This window comes from Cariama cristata, unplaced genomic scaffold, assembly GCF_000690535.1.
Source record: "Cariama cristata isolate BGI_N322 unplaced genomic scaffold, ASM69053v1 scaffold11715, whole genome shotgun sequence".
In the NCBI taxonomy this organism is placed as follows: Eukaryota; Metazoa; Chordata; class Aves; order Cariamiformes; family Cariamidae; genus Cariama; species Cariama cristata.
The window spans coordinates 23,802-41,957 of NW_009616971.1; the positions used below are offsets into that span (position 1 = coordinate 23,802).

An 18,156-nucleotide genomic window follows, 5' to 3' on the forward strand; every position below is an offset into this window, starting at 1 on the left:
CACACATATATGCAAGATGACACTTATCTCTACCTTTATACCACTGAAAACAGTATTTCACAAACGTAGCACAACTTTTCTTATATATGTACTCATCTGTAGTCAGAATAGCTTTGGCCAGCCTACCTTTGGTAGTTTCGCTTTCCCGGATCAGGAAGGTACCTCTGGGGTTTCCAAATGACAACAGCTGCCTCTCGGCATCTTTTCGGCCAAGTTTGCCAAAGTACCACCTTAGGGGAACATCAGAAATAGTAAGACAAACGCTACATAGGATTACTAGGTAGTGTCACGGAGCTCAGGCACGGAGGATTATTTGCGGAAACTATGGTTACTCAAGTATATTCAACCATTTCTGCCACACTGTGTCTCTTTTATTGTGGTGGGAAGCTCATGTGACAAACTGTGTAGTAGATGTATATGTTGTGCAGTAGCACTTTGCATCAAGCCTATAATCAGTTGATGCTGAGAATGCTTGTTTGGTGTCTTGCGACAAAGGCCAGACTTTTGACAGAGAGCAAAACTTGGCAGGGGGAAGGAATAGACAAGGAAAAGGGCAGAAAAATGTGTCTCTGCCAAAGAGCAGTATTTTTACAGATGTTGCTATAAACTACACGTTTGACTTACATAGTGATGTATTAGTATTCAATATTTTTGTTGCAGAACAGCTATAAAACCTCAGTAGAAGGACCAGATGCAACCACTTTACCATGGCTCTATAAGGCGTTCAGAGTTTCAGTACCTTTTTCTTTCCTGCAGCAATTTTTGTTTTTGTTTTTGTTTGTTTTGTTGTTTCACAATCAACCAAGTACAACCTCAAGTACAGACTACAGTGGTACCTGCTCAGCTATATAAGCTCCTCCAGTGTATCTTTTATACTGGAAATAATATGGATAGACACAGTACTCCATTTTTTGCGTAGATGTGTCCTCATTATGCTGCCTGCTGTATGTGTCGTAGGCATCCGACCGATCGGTAGGTATTTGTTGATACAACGTGTCCTCCTTAATAGACAGTGTGCACACTAATTGACTCCCAATATTTTTACAAGTTGGTTCAGGAAAAGCAAAGGCACCTTTCGCTTAAAGCTTGAAATTAGTCGACACTTGAATAAAGGAAGCAGACCTGTGTTCCCTTAGGTTTTCTTCCTTTGTTTTGACATTGAAAAAGCACTGAGCTTGTGCTTCTTTTGTTACTAATTACCTAATTATTTATCAGTGCAGTTAAGAACTGAAATAAAAGTAATGTAAGTAATTTGAAAAATCACTGTAATCAATCAAAACCAACTCCTCAAACCTCCTTCAAACACAGCACTAATGGGTCTTTACAATGAAAAGAAAACATACTCCTCTGCTTGGATGGAATCGACTGGAGCCACATAATTACTGGGAATGTAACCAGTGTCGCCTGTCGTCAAGGACCGGGCCTCCCACCAGTCTCCTTCCCTGCAGAAACAGAGGTGAGGAGAAGTGAGACACAGCTGGAAAGACAACGATCTGACTTTGCTAACAGCACCCACAGCTGCCCGGCGTCAGAAGCCACAGCATCTCATCTCTTTATCGCCGGCGTGCTTCCGAGAGCGCCGTTTGCATCTGGACCCAAATACTATACGGATTTCTTTACAGCTATTAGTATTTCAGCAGTGATTAGTAATGTAGCCTTCCAAACATAGCATAATGGCACAAACAGGCATAACAACCCAGTGAAATCAGGTTTGGCGAGGGCTGGATTTGGACCAGAATATTGAAAACTGTCTTCTCCTTAGCAATTATTCTGATACGGACCCTTGAGAGAGCTTATGGAGAACCTGCCAAACTGAACACTGCCACATCCACTGCTAATTTTAAACTTCTATGGGGATAATTAATCTGAAACCCAAAGGCATCAAAAAGCCATCTTTGAACATGGAGTTTCAGACAGCCCTTAAGGATCACGCTTCAAGTCTGGATTCCCTCTCCTGGCCACCCACAGGAGGTATCTGAAGTAGCGAAGGACTTAGCTGCATTTTCAAATACTTACAAAAACTCATTCTTCTACAACACTTAAACATGAAGCGGTCCACGGAGGACCATCTTACGGCACTGTTCCACGGGCTTAGCATCAATTTTTGCCGTATACTGGTGTGCACAGTGGGACATGGTGCTGCCCTTCAGACAATGCACGTTGTGGTAGAATGTGCAGCTTTAAGGGCAGTTTTTTTCCCAGCTTTTTACAGGATGCAATGATTTGGGATTCAGCAATTTGTATTTCCTTCTCAGCACCAGATTCACTGATGTTTTACTCCTATCACTACTAATAAGCGTTCTCTTTTCTATTTCTGGACTGCTTAGAAACTCTCTCTCAGTTCCGCTCTCTGTAAAACAGAGATTTGCTCACTAAATAAAACACTACTATCAAATGTGGCCAGAGAATTCAGCCTCTTCTGCAGGCAAGCAGCTACAGAAAAGACATCAAGCTATTGCTGGCAGGAAACGTTCTGCCAAGGTGAGTTCTTTAAATTTTCAACGCCACTTTCATTAACGGTTTGAAGGAGCATGAACCTTATGGAAAACAACCAGAAAACAGCTGTGGTAGGTCAAAAAGGAGACGTTTCCAATTCTGCAGTTCAAAAAAACGAAGAACAAGTCGCTTTTCTAGAGGCTGGCAGCTGAGACTATTTTAATACACCTTGTGTGCATTAGCATGTCAGGCAAATGGCCCTGTCTGTTGGCATCCCTGATTTTACCAGCTGAAGCGCTAACCCTTCCCCTGTATGTTGCCGTAGAATATTTCTGGGAGGCGATGCCATACTGTGGTTGATAGCCCGTACCACGACACTTCTGACTGTACAGAGCCCACTAGATGGGGGTATTTTATCATATCTAGGGAGGGGAAAGCAGCCCCGTAGATGATCACAACAGCTTTGGCAGAGAGGCTCAGAGCTCCCAAAGCACCGCCAGCAAGGAGGAGGAACGCGGACCTTTTCCACAGCTCTGAACCGGAGGTCGGAGGGCAGCCGGTGGGGCTGCTGGCGATGGCCGAGTGTTTCTGAGCCCCCAAGCCAGGCCCTGCTCTGGCCCAGCCCTGCAGGTACCCCCTGCCCCCCGACTGCCCCGGACCACATCACGGGGATACCCTCTGCACGCCATTTCGGGTATTGCTGTCCTCAACTTTTAATCCAAAGCACAAATCAAATTTCATTTGTTGAGAGCTAAAGAAAAAATAATCCAAACTCCTCCAAAAATTCCAAACTAGTCTGGTGCACATACGCGCTTTCTGGTTGCAAGCAGCATTGGCAGATTGTTAAAAAAAATGGGCTTCTTTCATATAATTTCTGGTATAAGTGAAGAGAGGAGGCATTCTCACAGAAAAGCTGCTCTCCGGAGATTCCCCACCAGGCTGTCACCACTCCAGGAGTGTGGTTAGGTCCGTGTTTATAAGCTTACAGAGCTGACTGCGATGGGGACTGAGCTTCTATAATCCAACAGGAAAATGAGTGGATGCCTGGGGTTTTTTCTCTTTGAAAACCTTCCTCCAGGCAGTAATCACCTGCATCAAAACGCACGTACTGCAACTGCCCACGCGTGGGGGAATCTCTCTGTCCCACCGACCCCAAGTACGATTGCTCTGCAAGTCCCCACGAGCACCCCCTGATTTCATCAGCTGGCACTTACAAGGAATTTATAACGTGTGGAATTTCTTCTTCTTTCCAGTCATGGCATAGTTTGTGCAAGGTTAGGAAAGCAGCAGGCAACGTGAACAAAAATGGACGATAGGTTAAAAAAGGGCTTTTTTCCAAGTGCTAATTTAGAAGTAGAGAGGTTTTTAAACTGCTGCTCCCTCTACAAGTCGTAACTGAAGTTTCTGTGCTTTCATCTACATCAAAGCTCTTCAGCTTCACGGTTTCATGAAATATTCCACAGAATTACCTGATTTTTTTTTTTTTTGTTTTGCTTTGGTTTTTTTTAACTTCAATGCACATTGAGCAAACTCTAACCCTAGAGTTGTTCCACTAAGATTAACAGGAGTTGCACCAGGGATGAATTTGCCTCACTGTCACATAGTGTAAGAAAAACAGATGAGAGCGATATCACAAAGCCTGTAGAAAGCGACATACTTGGTTGTTAACCCATTTTTACCTCTACATGACAGCAATACTGAACACAACACAGAGCCTTCCACTTTATGTTCTTAGCCAAGAATTACAAGACGTTCAATATAGGTCAGTAGCACAGTAAGTTTTAGATGTTATTTTTAAACTGCTAAGGGATTTTTTTTCTATGGGCAGTTAATAAAACTAATTTCAAGTTGACGATTTCCAAGATGGAAGTGTGGTTTTCATGCCAAACGCAACTGTATAATGGTGCCTTCTCACTTAACAGAACTTCCTAAAATGTTCGGACTGTGTCACCTACCTTTAAAAGGAAAAAAAAAAAAGTTTTTAAACTTGGCATGCAAGTCTGGGTAACGTTTCTTTTGTGAATCAGTTTTTAGCTTGTTTCTGTGCAGAGATACTTGCAGCAGACTGTAAAAAGTGTTAGTACATGCCTTGCAGAACTTCTGTGACTACTGGTAAAGTACAGAGCTGGTACTCTCAGTTCTGAATGTGAGTTTACTGTGAAATATAAGTGGTGAATCACACAATCTAACGCTTATTTTTGAAGTAAAGCTGCATGTGGTTGAAGTTTTTTTTTAAATAATAAAGCACTTTGCAAAAGTGCACTAAATACAAAGACAGGTAAGTATGCATAGAGTAAAAACCCTACATATCTTGAATATCCAACATTAGAGTTTACTAATAACATAAGCAGACAAATATAATTGTCAACATTATAAGTTTAAAAATATTAAAAAGCATATTCCCAAGCCTAAAACTTACGAGCTGTTAAGTATTTGAAATTTTTCTCCTTTGTGAAAACTCAAGTCATCTTCTGTTCTTGCTTCATAGTCATAAAGCGCCACAAAAAGAGTTACACCTACAGAGGAAGACAGGTGAGTTACACTCCATCACAAAAAACAGGAGGGAAACGAGCCACAAGAGATGAGGGGGCTAAGCCAAATGGAAGCTGCTCTGGTTGCTGAGGAGCAAAATAAATGGAAGACTCCTACTTTTTGGACAACTGCTCTAATCCTTCTGCTTTTATGCAGCCAGCGAGCACGCCTCCTCCCGCACCCCGTGCAGCCATCAGTGCTCTTGGCTTGGCACCCGCACACAGTGCAGGATCCCAGGCGGGCAAAGGGGCTTTGAAGAAAGCTGAGACACAGCCACGCCACGTATTTCCTGTAACTGCTTGAGGTGGCTCAGACCACACTTTCCATTCCTGGTAGAGGGATGAGGCAGGCAGGCAGCCAAACTGGGCACATGCACAGAATTTCTCCCCCCAAAAGTGAACTAGCACTTGCAAGTTAGCAAAGGTGGGGCTGAAGACCCAGCTCGACCCTTACTTCCAATTCTTCGCACTATTTCATGGAACAGCTCTTCCCAAAAGCAGCAAGCTGAGACAGTCGTGCCTCTGCCGTAATTATGTGACCGATACTGGCTGAGAGCATCAACAGCAGGCTTCGAAACTCACCTGTTCCTCCTCTTGTACGCAGCGTCCCTGTATGAGAGGAGGAATTGACTCCGCCAAACACAGTCAGTCCTTGGCCTCCTGTGGCATGGAAGTTGTTGTAGTTTGGGATTGAAGTCACACCAAAGCTGGGATAGTGCTGCGGAGTGGGATCCGTCCCATAGCGGTAGCCTGAGCTTTGAGTTAAACTGCCATCTCTCTCGTCAGTCAGTTTTGTTGCTTCTTTATCCTTACATTGCACACAGCCCATTATCTAAAATCCTAGGAGAGGAAGGAAAGGACAGCTGTTCATCCGTTGATGCTCACCAGATCTCCTCCAAACCCACATATGACAAGGATCAAATTAAGTTCACTGCTCAAAAGTTAAGTACTTTGAAAAAAACCCAAGGCGGTTTGAATATAGACAGCAACACATTGGGAAAAGCTCACACAACATCTTCCTTGCAGTGGTTTCCCATTGAGGCCCCAGGAAGGAGGTCCTGCCTGCTCTTGGGGTAGTGGCAGCTCTCTGCCCAGCCCTGCCAGGCAATGGCTGGCACGGAGGCAGCGAGAGGATGAAGCCCCTCTCGCCGCCCCTTCGCCAGGAGAGCAGCTGGGCAGGCGACGGACGCGGCCACCAAGCCACCAGCTGGAGGTGTTCAAGTCTGTCCCCAAAACACAGGGCGAGGCACTTGGCTTGCGGTCCACAAGTGCTGGCTTCACGGCAACAACACAACCTTTTTCCATTGCTGGAGCTCTGCACAACAGGCAGAAAAGCACACAGTTACTACAGCACAGGAAAGTAGGAGGGAGCTCTCTGATGGCACAACCAAACCAAAAGGAAGTGGCCCTTCATGCAGTACCCAACTGGAGGGTAAAACGTGCTGGCAGCAGAAGGTGGGGCTGCCAAAGCTATACGTGAGTTAAGAAACTAGAGAAAGTCCCCAAAAAATTAACATGTCAAATGCAGAGCATCTTGAAGTCTGGATCCCAGATAGGGCCTGGGTCACTCTCTCGCAATTTTGAGTGCCCACCTCTCTCTAGGTGGAGGGAGACAGATTCACCGCATCTTAGAAGCAGCCGTGCAAGGTTAGTCCTGTTACCTGGTATTGCTTTTCATCTGCGAGCTCTAACGTCTTATAATCCATGTGCTGGTGTTACTGAACTCTTCTGTATTGACTTGAGCTGAATCTAGAGACAAAACCTGCGTTTCTGAAGCCGGAGGTGATGAATCTAGGGAATGAGATACTCGTCTGGATGCACCCTTGACCTGAACCGGTACGGTGACTCTTATATGTAACCTGGCACACAAACAACATACCCTAAACATTGGGGCTGCGAGAAGAGGAGTGACAATAGAAAAATCTTTAAAAAATCAGGCTTACTAGACATACTTTGTCTAGATTATATAAATAGACGGGCAGAAAATGCAGAGAACAGAAAAAAAGGAAGTACAGTGAAGCACATCTTTTTCCCCCCATATTTCTTTTCACATTTCAGCCAATATCCATCACTTAGGGTAAATAAAAAGTCTATCCTTTTTCAAATATCCTCATTTTTCTGTAGCTGCCAGGCTGGCTATTTTGCCTTACCCCAACATCAACACAGGAAATTGGTTTTGACAAACTCATGGGATTCAGAGAAAGCAAATTCCTCCGCTGCTAATGCTTGAAAAATTATGCAGCAGCTCCTTGCATGTCTGGATAGCTGCTTCATAAATCTAACCTGCCTAATCAAAAAAACCCACTTCTGCGGAAGTGTATTCTCTACAATTTGAAGATAGTTCCAGTTATTCTACATCCTGTTCAGAAAAACAAGCACCATTTTAACCTATTTCCCTGAGCTGTATTGCCTGCAGTTAGCACAGGTCTACTGTCTCTTGCTCTTAGTTTAACTTAAAGGTGCCCTGTTTGCATTTCTTTATTGCCTTCAGGACAGCACATCCACTCCGCAAGGTTCCCTCACCAGAATGTTGAAGTCTCTTCACAGGAACAGAAACAAGGACTCCTGACTCTGCACTTGCTGCAATGGGTGGCATCAGCTGGGATCCCTCAAGAAACTAAAGCGACAACAGGTCGAGGGAAAAGGGTTTGCAGCCTGGAGGCTGTCCAATGCTGTTGCTGCTGGTGGTGGTGCTGGTGGTGCTGGTCCTGCGGCGGCGGTGCCCGCCTCCCTGCTCGCCCTGGTAGCCGGGCTGGTGCTGGAGGTGCACAGTGCCATGCTGGGGCATGAGGCTGCCCATCCCCGGGACCAGCAGTGATTCCAGGCAAGCCCACAGAGACCGCAGCGGGAGCTGAGGTGCCCTGGCCAGCTTCGTATCAGCCATGGAAAATCTGCTTGTGGAGATATCTCTGCTGCTTTTACCCATTTCAACAGCAGGATGCTCTGGCTCTGGAGACCCTCTGTTTAGAGATGTCACTTGGAGGCGAGGTTTTCCCATCTCCTCTCTGAGCCCAGGGAGCAATGCCAGGGAGCGAAGCAGGACCGCAGGGCGGGCAAGGGCCCCGTGGGGCGAGGGCTTGTCTTACCTCTGTCAGCACAGGCAGAGCCCAGGGGGGCTTCGGGTGGGAGGGACGAGTCTGGGACTCGCTGCTTGGACCCTGCTACGCCTCTGTGAGAGCATCCCTGCGGAGCACGGAGAGCAAAACACGGGCAGCCAGCAAACGCTGCATGGGAGATGCCATGAGGGAAATCCCAGCTCCAGAGAAAGGGCAGAGAGAGGCGCTGACCACCCCAACAGGGAGGAGTGGGCCATTAAAGCTGACTGCAAGTGCTGGAACACACGTTTATGCACCTCAAAACAGTTATACGCAGGCTTTACTATTTAAAGAAGAATCTCAGCAGCCTTTTTGTTGGCTTGCAAACTTACCTCCCTATGAAACTCTATCACCTCCTCCCTTTCCCCTCCCAGTTCTGTTTCTCCTCTTATTTTTTTCCCATGTGTTTTCATGGGAAAAAGGAGAAGAAAATGAAAGAACGAAAGAAAAAAAGAGATGGGAAACATGAAATCTGGGAGTCGGGGGTGGTGAAAGGGGTTTTCTTGTTGCTCGTTCACAAATGTTTGGCTGAGCAGGGGAAAAAAGTCTCCACTGAAATCTGGGAAGATTTACAAGCGCTGACAAGACTGCCCTACACACTTCATTTACACATTGATGAGGAAAAAGTTAAAATGACAAATCAGCTGCAAAAATAAAATTGTTCAAAGTATTATTTCTGAAAAAAGTGAATAAACCAGGAGATGGTACACATATGTACTGGTAGTTTCAGAAAAACAATGGTTTGGGGTTTTCTTTTTACTAGGAATGATATGAATAGAAAACCAGCTAATTATCGGTTTCTTGAATTTTATTTGGTTTTTGCTCCCTTTATCTTTTTGCTGGCAACAGCAGCACACAGGGAAGGAGAATTTGATGCAAAGTGAATGACTGACAAAAAGGGCTTTTTCTTTCACTTGCCCTCTCCCACTTTGTCTCAGTGTCTAGACAATCCAAGTACAAAGACTGCTTGATTGTAGCCTCTTGTAAAATGTGACAGAGGGTGTAACGTGCACGCATCTTTTCAAGCCAAGTCCCTCAAGTTGTCTGTTCCCGGCTCAAAGAAACCAGCATCACGGGGAGATGGCTAAATGGGAGAGAATACATGCATGCATGTACATGCTTAAACTGATTTCAGCTAACTCCGGGGTTTCATAGACAATAAATATAACCTCCATTCAGCAGCAGCCTTTGTGTCAATGAATGGATTCCAAAAACTAATCGTCTTCAGTATCACAGAGCAGGCTTTTAATATCCGAAAGTCTCATCTCCCTGCCTGTCAGCATTTGGAGCTACGGAAGGCTGGAGTTACTCAGCCAGCTCTGAGATCACCAAACAAAATCTGGAGCTGTTTTACACCAAACTCTCTAGAGATGAGCACACGATGTTGTTCATCCAACAAGCTGCGCAACTTACAGTAAAGGAAGAAGATTTTATTAATTTCCATTAGGAAAGGCAGCATTTCTCAGATGTGCGAGTTATGGGTCACGCGGCATTATCATAATTCGACACCGGCGTTGTTAAAAGGTATGTAACTAGCCTCATTAAAACGAACTTTTCTAATGCAAGTAAGTTGGATTTGTTTATTTTAAAGTTGTGTTTTTATGGGCAATATAAAACATGTGTTTTCAGGAAAACATAAAACATTTACATGGTTTTTGAGACTTCCTTGGAGACAAATGAAAATAACCATTATGTTCTTTGTCTCCTTTCTTGTCCTAGTTATATTTCTTGGACTCCAACGTTTACATTGCAAGCAATCCAACATCAGCCTGACCGGAACAGTAGTTTCCTCCCACATGGTGGAAACATTATTCGACAAAGATATAAAATCAATTATATCATTATTAATTATTTATATAGTCAGAGCACCTTAATTACTTTCAGTTAGGAAACAGATGAAGGCTAAGGAGATGTTATTAACACTATTATTACTATCGTAAATCACCCTCCTTCAGTTTTTCTGTTGGTTCTGGATACAAAATGGAAGCCAAGACTGAAACACCCGCCAAAATCAGATATCCACTCCGTTAACAGAAACAAAGGCAGGCCTCTGTTAGCTAACCAAAGCCCAGGAAAAGTCCAGGAGTACCAGGAAAAGTCATTTTTTCACACTTCTGTTTTGAAAGTAAAAGCCTCGAGACGTGATATTTGAAAAGCAAAAGGTATTGACAAGCCTTTGCTCAGTCCAGCTTCTGCAGCTGTAAGCCCTCAGGAGAAGACGGCGGGGAGGAAGGCTGGTGTAAAGTCACTCCTCCAGAGCACCAGGAGTCCTTCCACAAGATGCTGCAACTCGCAGCTGAAACTCCGAATTACGGTACCTCTTCAGAACCTGCTTTTTTTGAGTGTTGTAGGAGAAAGCGGGTTCTGAAAACGGGAAGGGAGAGGGAAAGGCGGGATGACTGGAAACTGTCTTTTTCTGACCAAATCTTACAAATCTTGTCTGGAAAGCACCAGCAGGAAATCTGGTTAAGAAATAGTTATGTTAAAAGGAAACCAGAAGAACAAAATCCTTGGCTTTTATTCAGTCTCTGTGGTGAACATGCTTGTTAATCAAACCAAGGGTTGCATCCAGCATAGCTGTGAAAAATATATTCTCTAAGGGATATCTTCTTGGTGTTTTAAATTTTGCTGAAAGCACCACAGAAGTATCAGTCTGTGACATCAAGTAAGCCAAATTTCATGAGCTACAGTAGGACTTAATATTCAAAATACCACACTCTGAGTTACTGTGAAGACGCACGAAGGACAGAAAAGGCTTTCCAAGAATAAGAACTACAAGAATTTTTAAAAGGGACTTTAGTTTTCTGTGGAATGCCTCCTGCAGGCTGGACAGGGGGAATAATCAACACAGAATTTGACCCTGAAGCTGAAATGTCTTACTTTCCATGCCACCATTAGCAGCTCCCTAGAGAGAAACTGATGGAGTACGGATTTTGAAACACAAGCCTGAGACACATGAAACCCCCCAATTTTCAGAAAAGTCTTGCTCACCAACTTTGACTATTACAAGTCGTTATGAAGGCATTCCAAGTTGGGCAACAAATAGGCACTTAAAACTAGTCCTGTGTAGGTCAGCGACTCTCTCACTGCCTGCTTGCTGACCTCTCTCTGACTTACAGCTATGCTGATGGGAGCGTTTTGGATTTCCAGAATTAATTCTGTGCCAGTTTCAAGCCAACTCAAATTAAACAGAAGGAATAAAATAGCAACACTTGTTGCATTATTTTTGGTTTTATGTGTTAACTCAGGGACCTTTTAGAGGACTGCCCTCACTCCAGCTTGATCAGTGATTCCACAATTTTTAGGAATCATAAAGCAGGTCAGAAAGATACAAAAAATACTTTCAAATAATTCGAACTCTTGGGTGCTATTCATTATTTCTCAGGCTTGTGGGTTGCGGGTTACCATATATATACATATAATTTTTATACTTTTTATACTAGCCTGATCTAGAAAGAATTCTACTGCCATGCGATAGATCTGGTTCAGCCTTGAAAGAGGCTGGAGATGGGATTTTTCACAAATCTACACGTGCACCACACCTGTCCTACTGCATTAAAAATGTAAATCAGAGAAGATGCAGTACGTCCACTGGCTGTCCCATGACTATTAAAGACCTGCAGAAAATCTCACCTACATAAGGGCGCATTCCTGAACAAAAGGCTAGAAACACCAGGGCAAAACTTCAAGTCAAGTATGACTGCATTGAAACAGCAGTTTCACGAGAAAAACAGCACTGAAAAATGCCTGGGCTGCGTTAATTTGATTTTGAAGAGAGTCCTTTAACGCTTCACTCCCGGATTCTGCTTTAGTGGGCTGGGAAGAAAAACCCCAGCAGTTTGGTCGCTCCTTTGTCCGCAGCAGCCCCGGCCCGGTGCCAACGGCGCCCGTGGCCGGAGGAGCAGGCAGAGCGGTCTGAGGTGCGCTCCTCCTGCCACCCTGCTCCGGCTCAAGGCAAATGCCTTTCACAGTGCTGGAGTGCTCCTGCTGTTGTTTCTTGCCAGCGTAAAGCGGCTCTGGGAGTCTTCTGCGACGGTGGCAGAAGGGATTGGGGAAACGGAGAGCAGGAGAAGAGCAGACCCTGCATGGAGCTCTGAAGTGCCACGTCCCGCCCTGCTGTCCCTCCCCGCTTACTGAGCGGCTGGGGACGCGGCCCTGGAAGTGACAGCTTCCTGACACCGCAGACGATGATTAAGTTGTAACACGTGTCTGCAAAGCATAGCACCGGGCTTGCCTTCCCTCTTTTCCCCCTTTGGGACCTGAACTAAAAGTCAGTTACGAAAGATGAAGATTTGGACTTCTTGCCTGTCTCATTTCAGCCAGCCTCGGGGGCCAGGACCGGTGAAGGGAAGGAGGACGCTGAAGGATTTTGTTGAACTACAACCAGACCCTTGGCTTCAGCCAGAGGTGGTGAGCACAGCTGCCCACGGGGCAGGGCGGCAGGCCTCTGAAGGCCAGGAAGGAAGAGCAATGAACGTCTTGACAAACAGATCCATCGTCCTGTGGTGGGGTATGGTCCCCCTCCGGCCAGAGATTTATTACAATCTAGACAATCTATTTATTGTCTATATATCTATACAATCCATTTATTACAAGCTAGAGAGGAAAAAGGAAGTCGGGCAGGAGGGACAGTAACCGTGTCCGCGTGTGGTGCTTGTCCGAGGGACCGCTGTGGTGGTGGGACTGGCCGGTAGCTGGCTGCTGGGGGGCTCACCCGGCAAGGCCGCAAGAAGCCGCATTAGCACAATGTGGCTGGTCAAGCAGCCATAACCAAAAGCTCCCCAACGCAACCGATGCAAGAAGAGGAGACAAACCCCCCAAACTGCCCACGAAAGGAGCCATCGCCACCCCTTCGGTTCTCTGCAGCTTCTTTGCCAGCAGAGTCCGTGAATGTCACAGCCTCGTCTTTTTCAAAACAGACGGAGGCCTCCCCCACCCCCTGTGATACATCCCTTTCAGCAAAACCAAACCAGAACAAAACACAAGAAGTGATTAAAGCAAAGTCCCACCTTGCAATCTCTTAACCTAACAGTAATTGAGTTATGCCTTATACTGTCTCAGGGCTTTTATTACTTACAAAAAAGATGCCCGAGAAAAACACAGCACAGGAAGATCAGTTCTGAGAAGAGGTTCTTCTGTGTTTTTTCTTTTTCCACCAACATCCAAACCTCACTTGTAATCTGAAAGAAAGAACCTTACGTATCGCTATCTTCAGAAGGAAGGCCTACAGGTTTTACATTCGTAAACCGAAGAGCAAGTCAGACTCACCACTGCACTTAGGTTTAACTTCTTTTTTTTTGGTGTGCTTAAAATGAGTTAAAGGAAGCTTTGGAATTAACAGCTAAAGGCAGCAGCTACACACAGCAAACACATCACTTGCTTACCCTACAGCCAACCCCCCCAACAGACGGGTCTGTCCTGGGTCCTGAGTAACACACAGAACCCCCCGTAAATTCAACAGTGCCATTTCAAGCCACATTCCTCCTTCACCAGGCTGCTTGTGGTAGCTCTATTCAGGAGCAGAGAGGAGTGGGCGGATGGTCTGCATAAGCATTCTGAGCTAATGTGCCTAAATTTTAAAGAGCCTTTTAAGTATATAAATTAGAAAACCTGTATCGAGAACAACTGCTGCAAATGCCGGAATCATTTTATCTCGGAAAGAGAAGTGGAACAGTGTCTCCACTGATTTCCTCTTTTCCTCTGTTAAGAGAACAGAAAGATGATTGCAGGTTGATTCACACTGCTCTGATTTTTTTCCTTTCAATTCTTATTTTTAGAATCTACCCGGGATTAATGGGTGTTCATCTAATCCGCAGTATGGGAGCGGCATGGAGCAGAATGCAAAATGTGATGGGCAGGGAAGGAAGGGGGGAAAGGGAGCGGTATGGAAGTCCTGCCTGTTTGCTTCTCTGGAATATGTAAGAGGCACAGAGAAAGATTTTATCTCAAAAATCCCAATTGCTCCCTCCCCACCCCCCTTTGCCTCTACACAAACAAAACCAATCCCTTCTCCGCCTTGTCTGATTTCTGTTTTGTGATCGAAGAACTTGGAGGCTGTGACAGCAAGGAAACAGGAGCAAGCTGGGTCTCAAAGTGGGAGATGATTTATTTCGAGACTATTCCAGCTGCTGTTCCCTCCTGAAGGGGCTCTCATTTCACCCACGTTGCTACTGCTAATATTTTAGGAGTGTTATTTAAATTCCTTATTTGTCCAGTTACATTGGGGAAAAAAATACTCTCCGTCCTAAACAGAAGAGAAATTTGCCTGTGGCCAGCTCACAAAGAAATGCCCAGTCTTCTCACCATCACTGCAGCTGGCTTCAGCTACAACAGCAAAGATGCTCACAGGCAGAGACCCTCGACAAGGGGTCACCACATGGTGACAAAGGCCAGCGAGCAACCAGAGCGCTGAAGGTACCGATGACATCGGTAACAGGAAGACACGAAAACTCTGCCTACGCTTACACACACACAAAAATGCTACTAGTGAGACCTGCTTTCTCAACCCCAGCTGCTGGCACTGTGGTTTCCGTGTACGACACCTTACTGCTGTGGGACAGCTTGGGTAAGTGTATCGGGTCTGGATGGGGCTAAGTTTCTTCACAGCAGCCCGAACCCTGCTGTGCTTTAGATCTGTGACCAAAGCGGCATTGATACCACACTCACGTTTTAGCTGTTGCTGAGCAGTGCTTGCACAGCACCAGGACCACCTTTGTTTCTCACTCTGCCCCACAGCGAGGAGGCTGGGGTGGGCAAGAGGCTGGGAGGGGACACAGCCGGGGCAGTTGACCCCAACCGACCCAAGGGATATTCCACACCGTCTGGTGTCATGCTCAGCAATAAAAGCTGAGTTTTTTGAAATTAGCCATTGCTTGGAGACTGGCTGAGCATTGGTCTGCTGGTGGGAGGTGATGAATGAATGCCTTTGCATCACTTGTTTTCTTTTTATTTTCTTCTCTTATTAAACTATTTGTATCTCAGCCCATGAGTTCTCTTGCTTTCGCCCTTCTGGTTCTCTCCCCAACCCTGCTGCGGGCAGTGAGCAAGCAGCTCGGTGTGGGCTTAGCTGCTGGCCGGGGTCAACACAGTGAGTAATATGTAAGTGATGCTCTTGGTCCAGAAAATAACTTGAGAGGCACACAGGTTAAGCCGTGTTAACTGGGCAGGCAAGATTTGAGATACTGCCTGGAGATGAATTTGTCAGGATTACAAAGATGACATATTAACATCTAGTTCACTTTTAGCAGAGATCCATTGTCTGTGATCAAATCCCAACCCTCTTCACATACACATAAATTAAAATCACAGTGCATGCTTTCTGAGAGGCAATTTCACAAAACTGTAGAGAATGGGAGTCAAATCCAGCTGAAGACAGAACCTACAGAAAGATGCTGACATCTGTGAACAGTTTTAAGACATTTCCTACATGCCTACAACGTTACAACCACGAAAAGAAGACTGGGCTAGATAAAAATAACACACAACGAAAGAACCCAACAGCTGGGTTTACCAGGGAAGTGAAAAAACATATGAAATGTTACATACAAAACCAACACATGAAGGGGGAAAGGGGAAAAGATAATAAGAAGTAAAAAAGCTAAAAAGATTATAGAGGAAGCAAGAAGATACTAGGAAAAATTAAGGCAGAGAGAATCAGATACATAATTTTTCATTTTTCTAAGCAGATTAATAAAGACGAATCCTGAACAACAAAAGTGGTAGAATCATTCATAACAATATGACAGTGGCAAAAGATACTCAATAAATACTTCTGATTAGCACACAGGTAAAAGGCTGGATGATCTGTTTATGATGATGATGAAATAACTTCCCACCACAGCAGCCCCTGGAGAGGAGATGTTAAGAAGCAGATACACAATTCTAGGTGTTTCAGATTAGTTGCTAGAAATAAACTTGTGTCAGAAGGTTTGAGAGAGCTAGCCTTGGAGCTGCTGCTGTCACGTCTAAAGCAGCTCTGGGCCTCTGGGGAAGGAGCAGGGGCAGGAGGAAGGTTCAGGTTGGGCCACCGTTTAAGAAGAGTAAAAGGCAATTAGAGGCCAGCTGGCTGAGTTTCCAGTATTTTGCATAGGACAGAACAACCAACATAGGACTCAATTAATGAAATCTTAAAAGAAAAAAGCTCTATAATTAAAGTCAATCAACTTGGCTTGAAGGAAAACAGATCCTGTCAAACTAATCTGACATCATTTCTCTCAAAAATTACAAGCTCACTTGACGAAGGTAGCGTTGTTGACAGTATTACAAGTGTCAGTCATTTGACTTCTTGTAGAACATCTTTATGAAGAAACAGAATGCCTTGAAGCTTGTATGGAGCGTCTCCATTTGCACATGGAGCAGGACTCTACAGGTGGAGAGCACTGTATGAGGTCAGGCAAAAATCTCAAATGTATTTTATACTGAAGTCACTTCGGAGTCCACAATCATATTAAATGTATTAAAAGCTGATAAATGAAGGAAGCCAAAGTGTAACTGTAAATGGGAAACTATTTATTAGCAAACAGATAGGTTCCTATTGGGTTCCCGCAGGTATTGGTGATCATCCCTTTCCTATTTAATAGCCTTGTCAGTAACCTGGATTTAAGGTCAGTCATTCCAGTTAGATACGAGATTGGGGACAGCAAAAACCAAACAACAAAACGACAAACCTCACACAGAGCAACTGGGGTGTGTAGCAAGATGTGAGAAACCAGTTTAGGTGTTAATATGGCCGAGTGCAGAATCACGTTATTAGGATAAAGAATACAGGCTGTACTTACAGGATGAGAGGGAGAGAGAGGACTCTATCCTCCGAAGCAGAGACTGAATATGAGACCGGGGGTCCTGGGAGGCAATCAGCTCGACATGAATTCCCCACGCAAGGCTGTGGCCAAGAGGGCTAATGCGAGCCTCAGCTGTACAAACAAATAAAAATCAAAAGATGAGTAGGTAGGTTACAGTGATGCTGTATTTGGCTCTCGTTCCTCTGCTCTGTGAATAACATACCAGGTTCTGCTGCTCCATTTTTCAAATAAAGTCTTGGAAAAATTGGAAGACTGTTCAGGGGAGAGAGATTAAAGCCCTGAAAACACTGGGTAGCAGAAGGCTTTGTTATAAACAAAAAGCTTAAAGGGAATTTTGTTATTTTGTTCACAGTATACGAGTATTCACACGGGGAATAAATTTGATAACAGCGGGCTCTAATCTAGCAAAGGTGGAAAACGCATTGAAACTAGAAACTAATGCAATCCAGACTGTGAACAGGCAATTTTGGTTTGCTTTTTCAGCAATGACCTGTTACAGACAATTAACCAGTAATTAACCCTTTACACCACAGATTGTGATGTACTGTCCATCTCCGCAAAGTTATGAAAACAATCATGCTTGATTTAAAAAAGATGCACACCCACGCAACTTGAGTTCTTGGGCACCAAGCATATCGGGTGAGATCTCCCAGCCGCGTAGAGCCGGGGCTCAGGGGAGAGGCCGTTCCATCAGGCTGTGCTTTGTGCTGCCGTTAAGAAACGCTCGCTCCCCTCTCGGGGCAGCAACCCTGGCAGCCTTCCTGCTCATGGCCCACCAAATGCCTCCAGGGCCAACCCCAACCTTTTGGGGCTGCGGTGCCATCGAAGGCCGGGTGACACCCAAAAAAAAGAGCTGCCGGCAGCTGTCTCTGAATTCCCAACGCCCCGCTCCGCACAAAACCTCACTGTGCAAAGCTCCTCACGCTGAGATGCCAAGGAAACAACCTTTAGGAAACCGATGGGGGTTACTGCAGCTCTGCCACTGAGACAGTACCTCCGACTCTTCTTCCAGCAATTCACTTCATCTGCTGCCTGCTACTGGGATCTCGTCCCAGGGATCTGTCTGGGATCCCATCCCAGGATCCCCTCAGCCACAGAATTAGGCTGAGGGAAGGAGTCCTCCATAGCTCACAGGTATTTATCTCCTCTCCTCACTTCACCCTTTCGGGACGAACTGATGGACTAGCTACCTCCTTCAGCAACACAAGTCAGTGCCTTTAAGCGGGGCTTAAAGTGGACGTGAGCACGGCTCCCGCAGGCACCTCCCAGCCCACTGGGGATATCCACGCGTCT

At 45.3% G+C, this 18,156-nt stretch overlaps 1 protein-coding gene across 1 annotated transcript in view; it reads right to left on the reverse strand.

The window, feature by feature from the left end:
- Positions 1-16,979, reverse strand: part of FYN (FYN proto-oncogene, Src family tyrosine kinase) — a 39,341-nt gene extending 22,362 nt beyond the window's left edge. Inside the window, exons 1-5 of the mRNA XM_009700360.1 lie at positions 16,840-16,979; positions 5,550-5,807; positions 4,856-4,952; positions 1,344-1,442; positions 127-230 (exon numbers count right to left, since the gene is read on the reverse strand). Of these exons, the coding sequence (XP_009698662.1) occupies positions 127-230; positions 1,344-1,442; positions 4,856-4,952; positions 5,550-5,796 (547 nt within the window). The 5' untranslated portion in view covers positions 5,797-5,807; positions 16,840-16,979. The remainder of the gene's footprint in view (positions 1-126; positions 231-1,343; positions 1,443-4,855; positions 4,953-5,549; positions 5,808-16,839) is intronic.
- Between the last annotated feature and the right edge of the window lie 1,177 nt (positions 16,980-18,156).